The following is a 16150-nucleotide window of genomic DNA, read 5'->3' as shown; positions in this document are numbered from 1 at the left end:
GAGCAGGCATAGGCCATCTGGCCCCTCGAGCCTGCTCCGCCATTCAATAAGATCATGGCTGATCTTTTCATGGGCTCAGCTCCACTTACCCGCCCACTCACCATAACCCTTAATTACTTTACTGTTCAAAAATCTATCTACCCTTGCCTTAAAAACATTCAATGAGGTAGCCTCAACTGCTTCACTGGGCAGGGAATTCCACAGATTCACAACCCTTTGTGTGAAGACGTTCCTCCTCAACTCAATCCTAAATCTGCTCCCCCTTATTTTGAGGCCATGCCTCCTAGTTCTGGTTTCACCCGCCAGTGGAAACAACTTCCCTGCTTCTATCTTACCTATTCCCTTCATAATCTTATATGTTTCTATAAGATCCTCCCTCATTCTTCTGAATTCCAATGAGTATAGTCCCAGTCTACTCAGTCTCTCCATGCAGCATTTGACCGAGTATGGCATCAAGGAGCCCGAACAAAATGTAAAGTCAGTGGGAAAACTCGTCACGAGTTGGAGTCATTACTGAGTCTGAAAATCCACGACCAATGCGCACAGCCCAAAATGTGATCCCAAGGTAGAAGTCACAAGAAAAAGCCTGACTGGTGACACCACAGGAAACCTCTATACCATCCACCAAGCAGTCTCTATAGAAATCATCACAGAATCCCTAAAGTGCAGAAGGAGGCCATTCGGCACATCGAGTCTGCACCAATAACAATCAAACCTAGGCCCTATCCCCTAATCCCACATATTTACCCCGCTAATCCCTCTAACCTACGCATCCCGGGACACTAAGGGGCAATTTATCATGGTCAATCAACCTAACCTACACATCTTTGGAGTCTGGGAGGAAACCGGAGCACCCGGAGGAAACCCACGCAGACACAGGGAGAATGTGCAAACTCCACACAGACAGTGACCCAAGCCGGGAATCGAACCCGGGGTCCCTGGAGCTGTGAGGCAGCAGTGCTAACCATTGTGCCACCGTGTTGCCCCGTGCAGCTCAGAAATCTGCGTCAAGGGCAAGGGAGCAAGATGAGATGGAAGAGGACAGTGGTGTGGATTCATTAAGGGAAAGCTCCATGGTGCCTCCCCAATTATATTAAAAATAAATCCTGCCTCGGGCCACAAGATGTAACTTGAACATTTACAGTAAAACAACTGACGAGGCCCAGCTGGAGTACAATTGCGAAACTTGATGACGTTTTAAATTGTGGTGATAAAATTTGACTTACAATTTTGGGGCAATAAAACTAAGATAGTTCTGTTATCTAAATCACGCCAGAACTCCTTTATTGTTCAAATCAAGTTGAGGCTCATCAGGTAATGAGTTCATCCTCTGAGGTCTATACAGATCTGCTGACGGCAGGGAGTTAGCCATCTCGTGTAGTCTCCTCTTCCCAAGCAGACTCCAATCAGACATAAACTGCGGGGCAACATCAAACTGAAGCCATTATTTTTGGTATTCTTGATATATAAATACAGACACCCAAAAAAAAACAACCGTGAGGGCTAGCGTTTGAGGAAATAGTATTTTAATTTTGGCTCAAGTCGATTTTTTTTGTCGGCGGTGCTGATTAGTTTGTTACGTTCCATCTTGTACAAGGTCACTGGTTTAATAACTGGCACCCGACCCAGGCTTCTCCACAGAAATCTCTGGTTGGCTTTAACACAGTAATAGATGGCGGAAGATGAAGCAATGTTGCACCATGATATGAAGTCAAGGAGCATAAACAGTTTCACTGTTATTTAGGGGGGGGGGCCTGGTGGCACAGTGGTTAGCTCTGCTGCCTCACAGCGCCAGGGACCCGGGTTCGATTCCCGGCCTGGGTCACTGTCTGCGTGGGAGTTTGCACGTTCTCCCCATGTCTGAGTGGGTTTCCTCCGGGTGCTCCGGTTTCCTCCCACAGTCCGAAAGATGTGCTGGTTAGGGTGCATTGGCCGTGCTAAGTTCTCCCTCAGTGTACCCGAACAGGCTCCGGAGTGTGGCGACTGGGGGAATTTCACAGTGACTTCATCGCAGTGTTAATGTAAGCCTTACTTGTGACTAATAAATAAACTTTACTTTAACTTTTCCCATTCCTGTCCTGGCCAAACAATGATGCATTCAGGGAACTTGGAATTAACCCTCACAAATATACATTCCAAAGTTAGAAATACAGTTCAGTGAAGCTCTAATCAAAAAATCAGGACACTGTGGATGTTGGAAATCGGAAATAATCACAACAGAAAACGCTGAAAATAAAAGTTAAAAAGTTAAAGTTAAAAATTAAAGTTTATTTATTAGTCACAAGTCGGCTTACATTAACACTGCAATGAAGTTACTGTGAAAATCCCCCAGTCACATATTTGTGACTAATAAATAAACTTTAACTTTTAACTTTAACTTTTAAACTTTTATTTTCAGTGTTTTCTGTTGTGATTATTTCCGATTTTCAGCATCCGCGGTATCCTGAATTTTGATTCGAGCTGCACTGAACTGTATTTCTAACTTTGGAACGTGTGCTGGGGTTGAAGTCAGTATTTGTGAGGGTTAATTCCAAGTTCCCTAAATGCATCATTGTTTCGCCAGGACGGGAATGGGAAAAATAAACAGCAAAACTGTTTATGCTCCTTGTTTGCCTGTTCGGGTACACAGAGAGAATTTAGCATGGCCAATGCACCTAACCAGAAAATACTCAGCAGGTTATGGCAGCATCTGTTCCATAGAATCCTACAGTGCAGAAGGAAGCCATTCGGCCCATCGGAACTGCACCGACCACAATTCCACCCAGGCCCTATCCCCATAACCCCATGCATTTATCCTAGCTAGTCCCCCGGACATTAAGGGACAATTTGACATGGCCAATCTACCTAACCCGCACATCTTTGGACTGTGGGAGGAAACCGGAGCTCCCGCAGGAAACCCACGCAGACACGGGAAGAAAGTGCAAACTCCACACAGACAGTGACCTGAGCCAGGAATCGAACCCAGGTCCCTGGCGCTATAGAAACATAGAAAAACTACAGCACAAAACAGGCCCTTCGGCCCCACAAGTTGTGCCGAACATATCCCTACCTACTAGGCCTACCTATAACCCTCCATCCTATTAAGTCCCATGTACTCATCCAGGAGTCTCTTAAAAGACCCTATTGAGTTTGTCTCCACCACCACTGACGGCAGCCGATTCCACTCGCTCACCACCCTCTGTGTGAAAAACTTCCCCCTAACATTTCCCCTGTACCTACCCCCCAGCACCTTAAACCTGTGTCCTCTCGTAGCAGCCATTTCCACCCTGGGAAAAAGCCTCTGAGAGTCCACCCGATCTATGCCTCTCAACATCTTATATACCTCTATTAGGTCTCCTCTCATCCTACGTCTCTCCAAGGAGAAAAGACCGAGCTCCCTCAGCCTATCCTCATAGGGCATGCCACTCAATCCAGGCAACATCCTTGTAAATCTCCTCTGCACCCTTTCAATCTTTTCCACATCCTTCCTGTAATGAGGCGACCAGAACGGAGCACAGTACTCCAAGTGGGGTCTGACGAGGGTCTTATATAGCTGCATCATTATCCCCGGACTCCTAAACTCAATCCCTCGATTGATAAAGGCCAGCACACCATACGCCTTCTTAACCACCTCCTCCACCTCCGGGGCCGATTTTAGAGTCCTACGGACCCGGACCCCAAGGTCCTTCTGATCCTCTACAGTACTAAGAGTCTTTCCCTTTATATTGTACTCCTTCTACTGCTATGAGGCAGCAGTGCTAACCACTGTGCCACCGTGCCGCCCTGTTCTTGGCCTTCTGCACTGTTCCAGTGGGGGTCAACGTGAGGAACCTTGTGATTAGGCACTCTACAGCTTTCTGTTGAGTTCAACAATTTCAGACCATATTCTCTACTCCATTTTGTTTCCTTTGCTTTACTTGTTTTGTTTATTTTCTTTCAATCAGCAGCACCCCGCCCTATAAAGCATATCTTTGTTTTCTTTCCTTGCCTCGTCGCCACTCCCTTTGGCTCTGGAAGTAGCACTGTTGGCGGCACGGTGGCACAGTGGTTAGCGCTGCTGCCTCACAGCTCCAGGGACCCCGGATTCAATTCCACCCAGTTTGGGTAACTGGCTGTGTGGAGTCTGCACGTTCTCCCAGTGTCTGCCTGGATTTCCTCCGGGTGCTCCGGTTTCCTCCCACAGTCCAAAAGATGAGTATGTCAGGTGGATTGGCCATGCTAAGTTGTCACTTAGTGTCCCAAGATGTGCAGATTACTGGAATTAGCGGGGTATATACATGGGATTATGGGCATAGGGCCTGGGTAAGCTGCTCCATCGGAGAGTCGATACAGACTCAATGGGCTGAATGGCTTCCTTCTGCACTGTAGGGAATCTATGGGAGACCAACTCTTTTGTCATTCAATCTCTCCTGACTTTTACCCCATCGTTAACCTTCCTTTTGTCATTGTCCCATCCATTCCTTGCGCAAGGCTTACTGCATTCGTACCTTCTTCCAGTTCTCATAAACTGTCACAGGCCTGAAACATTAACTCTGTTTTCTTTCCATGGATGCTGCCAGGGCCTGCCGAGTATTTCCAGCATTTTCTGTCCGCATTTAAGCGAAGCTCTGACTCAGCGAGGGGACTGTTTGTAACCTGCTCAACACTAATCACACAAGAGACATTAGACCTCGAACAGAGACGTCCCACCAGTTTCCATGTTGCTTTGACAACCATTCTGATTTTCAGGAGGGGGTGAATTCTGAAGGCCAGGGCTCCCAGTGAAAGCAGGCAGGAGTCTTCTGTGTGCAAGGCTTGCGTGACAGCGTTTGGATTCCGACATCATTGTCATTTTTTTGCTACCCAGTCACTGCCGTTTCCCTGCTCACCAAAGCCACGGGAGGTGTGAACCAGGAGACAGGCCATCTGGGGCAATGTGTGTCAGCCTTGGCCCAGTGTTAACACACATACCTTTCCATCAGAGGTTCATGGGTTCAAGCCTCACTCCAGAGCGTTCAGCACATAGGGGGCGACCTTATCAAAAAAATTCTAAGCACCGAACTAGTGTGAAATCAGGACAGAATCACACCCATTTTTTGGGCACGCTTCCAGACACTGGGATCTTATGGCACTTAGGAAAAAAAAGAGACAAAATGCGATTCTCGCCAGTAGAGGGGGTGGATGGAGCCTATTCATGTCAGGAAGCCGGCTGCTGAGCTGTAGTGGCGCAATTGCGCATGCGCCCCGATCTTCCAGTGCACCGTGTACAAGTGTGCATAGTGCACTGGGAAATCTGTTACTGCCCCCACCCACCTCGACATCACACCCTGCCCCCGATCACCGCCCCCCCCCCAGACATCCCCTCCCCGCCAACCCTGGACGATCACTGGTCCTGATATCCTGTCGCCCGGCCGATTGCTGGTCCCAATAACTACTCACCGCCCCCCACCCCCCCCGCCCCAATCGATCGCTGACCCTGATATCCGATCGGATCACCCCCATAACCTTTGCTGATACTTCAGCACAGTGGGTTCTATTTATAAATCCGTAAAATTGTTTGAACCCGTCATTATTTTCACTGGTGCGGTGAATAATTTTGTAACGTTGAGATTTACATTTTTCTTTCGCATTGTTGCAAAAATATGTGGCTTAAATCATCCATCACGTATGTTGCTGTCAGTCCATTTGATTCACTGGGTGTCACTCTAGTCTGTGAGTCAGAAGGTTGTGGGTCAACGTCATAGAGTTTTACAGCATATAAAGAGGCCTTTTGGCCCACCATGTCTGTGCTGGCCAGCTAGCACCTATCTATTCCAATCCCATTTTCCAGCACTTGGTCCGCAGCCTTGTATACTGTGGCGTTTCAAGTGCACATCTAAATGCTTCGTAAGTGCTGTAAAGCGTCCTGCCTCCACCACCCTTTCAGACAGTGACTACTCTCTGGGTAAGAAAAGGTTTTCCTTAAATCCCCTCCAAATCTCTGCCCCCTGATTATCAACCTCTTTATTCAAGCCCACCAGAGAGTAATTTAAGCTGGCAGCTCCAGTGCAGTACTGAGGGAGTCCTGTTGAAGGCGCTGTCTTCCAGATGAGGTGTTAAACTGAGACCCTCTCAGGAGGACATGGGAGATCCCACGACATAATTGAAGAAGAATGGGGGAGATCTGCCGGTGTTCTGACCAACATTTTTCTCCCTCAACCAACATCTGAACAGGAAACAGATATTCTAGCCATTACCTCAGTGGTGTTTGTGGGACCTAGCTGTGCTCAAATCAGCAAGTGTTTTTCCGACAATATCTACACTTAAAAATAATTCAGTTGGGCGTGAAGTGTTTTGGAATGTCCTGATGTTGTAAAGAGTGCTACATAAATGCAGATATTTACTTTCCATCTTTCTTTCCTAATGCTTTCATTCAATGGACTTTGACAGCATTTTCAAACCGCGCCCACTCCCAGCTAGAAGGACAAGGGTAGCAGACACATGGGAACACCACCTGGAGGTTCTCCTCCACCACCATCCTGACTTGGAAATATACTGCTATTCCTTCAGTGTTGCTGGGTCAAAATCCTGAAATTCCAGGATCAGCCATGATTTTATTGAAATGGTGGAGCGTGTTCGAGGGGCTGAGTGGCCTACTCCAGCTCATGGTTCGTACGTTCATTCATAATGGAACATCTGTCCACTCCACATGTGGTTCCCCGTCTCCCAAACGCTGGGAGTTCCTACTTTCTAGGTCTTAGGGGGGAAGCACTGCCCAAAAGCCTGATGATGAAGGCCATTGCGCCTGGTCACCTGAATCAAGTGTGGGGCAGTCCACGCGGGAAACCTCCAAGGATAGGATTATGTGGAGAAAACCCTCCAAGGAAGGAACCAGCACATCATTTTCCTGACCTCCTGATGCCACGGGCCCGGCAGAATGCAGGAGGTCAGGAGGACGTCAGAAGGCTGTGAACCGTGGTACAGATACCCTGGACTGGCTGGGCGTGGGTGGGAAGTGTTGGGGCTCGAAGGGGTGGCTGGGAGAGGGTTCACTGAGGCTCCCTCTCCTGCAGAATCCTCCTGTTCGAGCCTGACCGAGGCTTGGTTACAAAGGGTAAGAGCCTCGGCCTGGCTGGTGGTCCTCAGCAAAGGCAGGATTACACTGGCCTCCATTCATTTTAAGATTAAAGAATAGGTTAGAAAATGGAAATCAAAGCAAGGCAGCAAGCAATAAGCCGATACTCATACTGCCAATTGCAGAACAGGAAGTTGTGCCTGTGGAGAGTGCGATGATAAGCCTGTCCAATGTAGTTGCTCGGGGAAACATGTGTCCTTAAGCTAATGAGCTATTGGAAAGGAAACCAGTGTCAGCATTCAAACGCTTGGCCAGCAAAAGGAACAGAAATAGTTGAGGGAATGGACAATTTACCAATGTTGAATGGCCGTGTTACTGAGCTGAATGCAAAGACAAACATGCCCTTGTTGTTTATGAAGAACTGAGGGAAGACGGCGTGTGGGGAGTGGGTGACCCACAGGAAAAGGAGGTCAAGATGAACCCGAGGGGAAATCCAACTTCTCCCTCTCAGGTCCCACACTCACGTACAGGGAGGTGATCCTCGTTTGTTAGAAGAAGAATAGGAACATGGGAAATAGGAGCAGGAGTAGACCATTTGGCCCCTTGAATTTGTTCTGGCATCCAACTAGATCATGGCTATTCTTTTGATTTAATTTGATTTATTATTGTCATATGTATTAAAGTAAAGTTTATTTATTAGTCACAAGTAAGGCTTACGTTAACATTGCAATGAAGTTACTGTGAAATTCCCCTAGTCGCCACAATCCGGCACCTGTTCGGGTTAATGCATCTAACCAGCACGTCTTTCAGAATGTGGGAGGAAACCGGAGCACCCGGAGGAAACCCACCAGACATGGGGAGAACATACAGACTCCACACAGACAGTGACCCAAGCCGGGAATTGAACCCGAGACCCTGGCGCTGTGAGGCAGCAATGCTAACCACTGGGCCACCCCATGCCACCCATTTATTACTAATACTGTATATTAGTATATAGTGAAAAGTATTGTTTCTTGCGCGCTATACAGCCAAAGCATACCATTCATAGAGAAGGAAAGGAGAGAATGCAGAATTTAGTGTAATCACAGCTAGGCTGTAGAGAAAGATCAACTTAGTGCGAGATGGGTCCATTCAAAAGTCTGAAGGCAGCAGGTAAGAAGCTGTTCTCAAGTTGGTTGGTACGTGACCCCAAATGTTTGTTATCTTTTTCCCAATGGAAAAAGGTGGAAGAGAGAATGTCCCGGGTGTGAGGGGTCCTTAATTATGCTGGCTGCTTTGCCAAGGCAACAGGAAGTGTAGACAGAGTCAATGGATGGGAGGCTGGTTTGCGTGATGGACTGGGCTTCGTTCACAACCTTTTGTAGTTCCTTGTGGTCTTGGGCAGAGCAGGAGCCTCTTCTACCTCAATGCCATTTTCCTGCACGATCCCCACATCCCTCCATGTCTTTAATAACTCGGAGTAAATCAATCTCTGTCTTGAACTCAATGACTGAGTCTCCACAGCCCTCGGTGGGTAGAGAATCCCAAACATTCACCACTCTCGAGTGAAGGAATTCCTGCTCATCTCAGTCCCCTTTATTCTGAGACTGTGACTCCCAGTTCTACAGCCCCCCCTCCTACAGCCAGGGGTAAACCTCCATCTACCCTGTCGAGCCCTGTCAGTATTGTGTATGGCACAATACAACGCTGAAAAAAACTCAGCAAATCTGTCAGAATCTGTGGAGAGAGAATAGAGCCAACATTTTGAGTCTGGATGACTCTTCGTCTGGGCTAAAGAGAAAGAAAATAGGACAAGATATATACTATGAGGGTGTGGGGGCGGGGGGGCTATAATTGGACAAAGGGAATGTAGTAGGAGTGGTGCTAAGAGCGTCCATTAAGAGATTGGAATGTGTGAATGGCAGAGCAAAGATGCAGATTGTCAAAGGACAACCTGAGGAATTGACAGTCGGTCCTGGGGGGGGGGGGGGGGATGGGTTGGAAGACAAGATGGAGAGCGGGATTCCAGACGTGGAAAATAAAAAATAAGAAAATGAAGTAATAAAAATGGACAAGTGAAATGAAAAGAAGAAATGAATTAAAATCATTGGAAGTGGAGTGAAGAGGAGAGAGTTCATGCTCTGAAGATGTTGAACTCAATGACTGTGTGGTTTCATTGAGATCACCTCTCATTTTTCTAGACTCCACAGAACACAGGCCCAGTCTCCTCAATCTCTTCTTAGAGGACAATCCCTGGTAAGGCAGGATTGTCCTCTGAGAAGAGATTGAGGAGACTGGGCCTGTGTTCTGTGGAGTTTAGAAAAATAAGCAATGATGCTCTGCTTAGGACGCCCGAGTGACCTGGCTTTAATTTCAAATTGGGCCAGTTTGCTGTGGAATCCCCCCAGGGGGAATTATCTTTCCACATCTACCCTATTGAAACATTTTACACTCTCGGCCCCATAACCATCTAGATGACACTGTGAAGCGGTGTCGCTTGTAAGACAGGGTGACATCGTGGCTAGCAGTAGTTAGCACTGCTGCCTCACAGTGCCAGGGACCCAGGTTCAATTCCTGACTTGGGTCACTGTCTGTGTGGAGTTCGCACATTCTCCCCGTGTCTGCGTGGGTTTCCTCCGGGTGCTCCGGTTTCCTCCCACAGTCTGAAAGACGTGCTGGTTAGGTGCATTGGCCATGTTAAATTCTCCCTCTGTGAACTCGAACAGGTGCTGGAGTGTGGCAACTAGGGGACTTTCACAGTAACTTCATTGCAGTGTTAATGTAAGTCTTCTCGTGACACTAATGAACTTTAAACTTGAGTTTATGACCCCATTCTAATTCAGATGGTTCCACAATGGATTTTTCAGTGTCCCTGTCCTCCACCAATGTCACTTGCACTCTTCATCCCCACCCATCCTTTTCTCTGTGGCTCACTTTCTTGCCAACACAGGAGCAACTGCCTTAAAGGGACAGGCTGGCGTTAACATGGGTGCCTGTACTTCACATGCTATGGGTTGTCTAACGTTATCAGAATGATGTTTGTTATGAGGTGACGTTGGGGGTTTCAGCCCAGATTTACAGCCCCTCCACCCTCTCAAACATCCATCATGAGGCAAGAATTAATTTTGCCCCATCGGAACCTGTAAATTCCCAACTGCCTCTTGTCCACCCCAGGAGATAATCAGGATTAATCCCAGGCAGAATTCTGTACTTCCTGGATTCTAAAACCCATCAATGGCATGTCCGTCATGGGTAGTGAGATCTGCACTGGCTGTTGAATCTCTTCCTTTCTCCCTCTCTACCCTCTCCATCACAACACAAGCCAAGGATCACTTACTCTGATGCAGCTGCATGAACTGCGAGTGGAGCCTGGAGGCAATCAGTGAATCCGGGAGTTCCCGCAGGAACAGCTTGAGGAGGCTGGCGACCGAGCAGACGTCAGCCTCACGGATGAGATCCGGCTTTGCCCCGGCGTCGTACCTTTGTCGGAGTCGCTCCACCACCCTCACGTTTCCATTCACTCGGAACAGCCCTTCTTGCTCCAGCCCTGTGAGAGAGAAGCCACCACACATTCTGAGTTGTAACAGGCGACAGATACATCCCTCGAACCACACCCGTCAATCATACACAATACCCTAGAAGAAGTCTCACAAAACACGGTTAAGGTCCAACAGGTTTATATCTTTGTCTCATACACAATACTATTCACCTTCTGTGAAGTGAAGTGCTTCCTACATTACATCAGTGACTGCAATCCAACTGCTTCATTGGCTAAAAAGTATTGTTTATTTTATATCTCTGATCTACGCAGAGATGACACTAGTCTCTCTGTGTGTTATGGGTTTTCCTCACAGTGTTTTAAAATGTTTACTCCAAGGTTCAGCTCTGTGGCACAGTGGTTAGCACTGCTGCCTCATAGCGCTAGGGACCTGGGTTGGATTCCCGGCTTGGGTCACTGTCTGTGCAGATTTGCACATTCTCCCCATGTCCGTGTGGGTTTCCTCTGGGTGCTCCGGTAGTTTGACGCCATCCAGAATAAAGCAGCCCGCTTAATCAGCACACCATCCACAAACATCCACTCCCTCTGCCACCGACACTCAGTGTACCAAGTACGAGATGTATTGCAGCAACTCTTGAAATCTCCTGCAAGCCAATGATCACTACAACCTAGAACAAGGGTAGCAGACCACGCACCCCGGACATTCTCTCTTCCACCTCTTCCTTCGGGAAAAAGACACAAAAGTCTGAAGTCACGTACCAACCGACTCAAGAACAGCTTCTTCCCTGCTGCTGTCAGACTTTTGAATGGACCTATCTCGCATTAAGTTGATCTTTCTCTACACCCTAGCTATGACTGTAACATTACATTCTGCACTCTCTCGTTTCCTTCTCTATGGACGGTATACTTTGTCTGTATAGCGCACAAGAAACAATGCTTTTCACTGTATGTTAATACATGTGACAGTAATAAATCAAATCAAATCAAAGATGCATGGGAACACAACCATCTCCAAGTTTCCCTCCAAGCCACACACTATTCAGACTTAGCAATTATACAGGGCACCTCTGCCCTAAACTCCATCGTCGCTGGGTCAAAATCCTGGAACTCCATCCCTAGCAGCACTGTGGGTGTACCTACACCACATGGACTGTAGCGGTTCAAGGCGGCAGCTCACCCACCACCTTCTCAAGGGCAATGAGAGATTAGAATAAATGCTGGTCGTGCCAGCAATGTCCACACCCCATATGCACATTTTTAAAAATTCATTAAGTCAAATTAAATATTCATTTAAAATGGCAGTGAATACACACCTGCCGTGTTAGGGAACATTCAAATCATATATGACCAAAGTGGCTGGAAAAGGGGAAGTTGCATTAAACCAGAACCAAGTATTAGAAGAATGAATAAAAGAACAAAAATAGATGGCTTATTTAAATCGCTTGACAATTTTTTTGCAACCTGTCAACTCTGGTTCCCTCAAGCTGGGCCACCCAATACTGTAACTACGGGACACTATGGGGAGATGGTAGTGTAGTGGTATTGTCACTAGGCTAGCAATCCTCAGACCAAGCATAATGATCTGTGGGCCAGAGTTCTGGGGACTACCAGCGTTCAAATCCCACCAGGGCAGATGGTGAATTTTGAGTTCAATAAAAATCTGGAATTAATCATGTCTAATGATTACATTTTTAAAGTTTATTCATTAGTGTCACAAGTAGTCTTACATTAACGCTGCAATGAAGTTACTGTGGAAATCCCCTAGTCGCCACACTCTGGGGCCTGTTTGGGTAAACCGAGGGAGAAGTTAGCATGGCCAATGTACCTAACCAGCATGTCTTTTGGACTATGGGAAGAAACCGGAGCATCTGGAGGAAACCCACGCAGACACGAGGAGAACGTGCAGACTCTGCACAGACAGTAACCCAAGCCAGGAATTGAAACCGGGATCCCTGGTGCTGTGAGGTAGCAGTGCTAACCACTGTGCCACCGTGCCGCCCAGGCACAGTGGAGGGAGCAGGAAGAAACAGGACCGAGAAAAAGCGAGTCACAGCAAGCCTTGCTGGCAATCATTTAAATCCAGGAGTGTTCGGCACAGCTCTGTGCTGAACATTAACAGAACAGGAAATGGATTCAAGCCCTAGATTGACCTCAAGACACGGATATCAGATGGAAAATAATGTTTCACCTTTTTTAGGGATATGTTCAAAATGATGAGAGATTTCAGTTCAAAATTACGAGGGGTCTTGAGGAGAAAGCATTTCCATCGTCAAGTGGGTTGGTAAGCAACGGGTACAGATTTAAGATGATGAGTTATAGAAAACAGAAGGGAGATCAGGAGAAGTATTTCTGCGCAGTGAGGTGTTGTAATCTGGAAGGTGCTGCCGAGCTATCGGTGCAGACCTTTGGGTCCATCGAGTCCGCACCGTCAACTCACTGCATACGGTGGCCCAGTGGTTAGCACTGCTGCCTCACTGCACCAGGGTCCTGGGTTCAAGTCCGGCCTTGGGTCACTCTGTGTGGAGTTTGCACTTTCTCCCCGTTTTTGTGTGGGTTTCCTCCGGGCACCCTGGTTCCCTCCCACACTCCAAAGATGGACAGGTTAGGTTGGTTGGGCACGCTAAATTGTCCACGGTTAGACGGATATGCAATGCCAAATTGCGTGGGGTTACAGGGATGGGACGGGGGAAGAGGGCCTGGGTGAGGTACTCTGTTAGAGAGTTGTTACAGGCTCAATGGGCTGAATGGCCACTTCTGCACTGTAGGGATTCTATGGAATGCAGTTGCCAAATTATTATTTTATTGACATCCACTAACCTATTCGTAAAACAAACCGGCAAACAGCATTGGAAAAATAACACCAAAAGCCGATTTCTTAAAGGTGATGCACGGAGTTCCTTGAACGCTAAAGGGTGAGATACAAATCGGAATGGCAAAAAAAGTACTATTTGACCTCCAGTCTCCAGGCAAAGTCTCCAGTTGTGGCTGGGTTCAAAGAAAGAGATGATTTGCACCAGCTCACACACAGATATGATTCAGTTCCAATTTTAAAAACCCTACGTTCTATCTTTAAATTTCAGATTTCCCATTTCACAAATTCCGATGTCAACATTCGGAATGGAAAATGCCTTTGTAAACCTGTCGTACCTTCACCACTTGCCTGCGGTGGCGCTGGTGGCAGGGCGGTGAACCAGCACAGCCGGAATTCTACCGCCCTGCCCGCCACAGAATCGGAAATGGGGGGGATGGTGGTGGGGATATGATGCAGGCGTGGCTCCTCATACCAATCTGTGGGGAGCGATCCTCCTACCCAGTTGGGTGGGGGAAGAGCCGTGGATGTTGATACATAATCGTTTTCTTCCTAACATTCCAATCTGGCCCTCTCTCTCAAGCAGAAACTGTGCCGGCCATTGAAGAGTACCAACCAATAGGGCCATGGTTTGAATTGGGTTACACTGGATTCTTCAGCAGTGCATATACCCTGTGTACCCACCCTGCTGTAGTTTCCAGTGTGCCATTTTCTAACAGAGCAGAGATAGAGAAATGAGCAGAGATCTCCGCTGGGTTGCACTGCAGCACCCTCTATTGGAGGAGTACAGTCAGGTCCTGACACTTAGAGAGAGAGAGAGAGGGAGGGAGAGAGTGATGTTAAAACAACTGCAGAGACAGCTGAGCCTCAGAACTCACAAGTGGAGTTATATGAAGAAGGATATATTGGCATTGGAGGGAGTGCAGAGAAGGTTCACCAGGTTGATACCGGAGATGAGGGGTTTGGATTATGAGGAGAGGCTGAGGAGATTGGGTTTGTACTCGTTGGAGTTTAGAAGGATGAGGGGGGATCTTATGGAGACTTATAAGATAATGCGGGGGCTGGATAGGGTGGAGGCGGAGAGATTCTTTCCACTTAGTAAGGAAGTTAAAACTAGAGGACACAGCCTCAAAATAAAGGGGGGTCGGTTTAAGACAGAGTTGAGGAGGAACTTCTTCTCCCAGAGGGTGGTGAATCTCTGGAATTCTCTGCCCACTGAGGTGGTGGAGGCTACCTCGCTGAATATGTTTAAAGCGCGGATGGATGGATTCCTGATCGGTAAGGGAATTAAGGGTTATGGGGATCAGGCGGGTAAGTGGTACTGATCCACGTCAGATCAGCCATGATCTTATTGAATGGCGGGGCAGGCTCGAGGGGCTAGATGGCCTACTCCTGCTCCTATTTCTTATGTTCTTATGTTCTTATGTTCTTATGTTCTAAGTGCTACAGAAACAGAAAGGAGGGGATCGAATATCTACATCTTTTGATTTGATTTATTATTGTCACATGTATTAACATACACTGAAAAGTATTGTTTCTCGCACGGCACGGTAGCACAGTGGTTAGCACTGCTGCTTCACAGCTCCAGGGACCCGCTTGGGTCACTGTCTGTGTGGAGTTTGCACATTCTCCTCGTGTCTGCGTGGGTTTCCTCTGGGTGCTCCCGGTTTCCTCCCACAGTCCAAAGATGTGCGGGTTAGGTCGATTGGCCATGCTAAAATTGCCCCTTAGTGTCCTGAGATGCGTAGCTTAGAGGGATTAGCTGGTAAATGTGCAGGGATATGGGGGTAGGGCCTGGGTGGGATTGTGGTCGGTGCAGACTCGATGGGCCAGATGGCCTCTTTCTGCACTGTAGGGTTTCTATGATTTCTATATAGGCAAAGCATACCGTTCATAGGGAAGGAGAGAGTGCAGAATTTAGTGTTACAGTCATAGCTAGGGTGTAGAGAAAGATCAACTTAATGCAAGGTAGGTCCATTCAAAAGTCTGACAGCAGCAGGGAAAAAGCTGTTCTTGAGTTGGTTGGTACGTGACCTCAGACTTTTGTATCTTTTTCCTGACGGAAGGTGGAAGTGAGAATGTCCGGGGTGCGTGGGGTCCTTAATTATGCTGGCTGCTTTCATAGAAATCATAGAAACCCTACAGTACAGAAAGAGGCCATTCGGCCCATCGAGTCTGCACCGACCACAATCCCACCCAGGCCCTACCCCCATATCCCTACATATTTTACCCGCTAATCTACACATCCCAGGACACTAAGGGGCAATGTTAGCATGGCCAATCAACCTAACCCGCACATCTTTGGACTGTGGGAGGAAACCGGAGCACCCGGAGGAAACCCACGCAGACACGAGGAGAATGTGCAAACTCCACACAGACAGTGACCCAAGCCGGGAATCGAACCCAGGTCCCTGGAGCTGTGAAGCAGCAGTGCTAACCACTGTGCTGTTAGCTTTGCCAAGGCAGTGGGAAGTGTAAACAGAGTCAATGGATGGGAGGCTGGTTTGCATGATGGATTGGGCTTCATTCACGACCTTTTCTAGTTCCTTGCAGTCTTTTCCCTTGTGTGGTCAATTGAACATTCCTCCACTATCACCTTCACTTGTACTGAAAAACTAACAAAGGTAACTTAGTAGTCATCTCATTTAACTTAATCTGTCATTTACAAAATGACAAAATGACATTTACAGAGAGCTTCGAAAGCTTGTGTGGCTTTTGCTACCAAATAAACCTGTTGGACTTTAACCTGGTGTTGTTAAACTTCTTACTGTGTTTACCCCAGTCCAACGCCGGCATCTCCACATCATTTACAAAACCCAGGCACTGGTACATTTGTGCACCTGCATGTCTG

At 47.6% G+C, this 16150-nt stretch overlaps 1 protein-coding gene across 2 annotated transcripts in view; it reads right to left on the bottom strand.

The window, feature by feature from the left end:
• The window catches only part of fam13a (family with sequence similarity 13 member A), a 229421-nt gene that overhangs the window by 180648 nt on the left and 32623 nt on the right, over positions 1-16150 (bottom strand). For both annotated transcript variants that reach the window (XM_078209062.1, XM_078209072.1), the window contains exon 3: positions 10329-10538. In XM_078209062.1, coding sequence (XP_078065188.1) covers positions 10329-10538 — 210 coding nt within the window. The remainder of the gene's footprint in view (positions 1-10328; positions 10539-16150) is intronic.

This window comes from Mustelus asterias, chromosome 1 (genome assembly GCF_964213995.1).
Source record: "Mustelus asterias chromosome 1, sMusAst1.hap1.1, whole genome shotgun sequence".
Lineage (NCBI taxonomy): Eukaryota > Metazoa > Chordata > Chondrichthyes > Carcharhiniformes > Triakidae > Mustelus > Mustelus asterias.
This window is presented reverse-complemented; position numbering and strand designations above follow the sequence as displayed.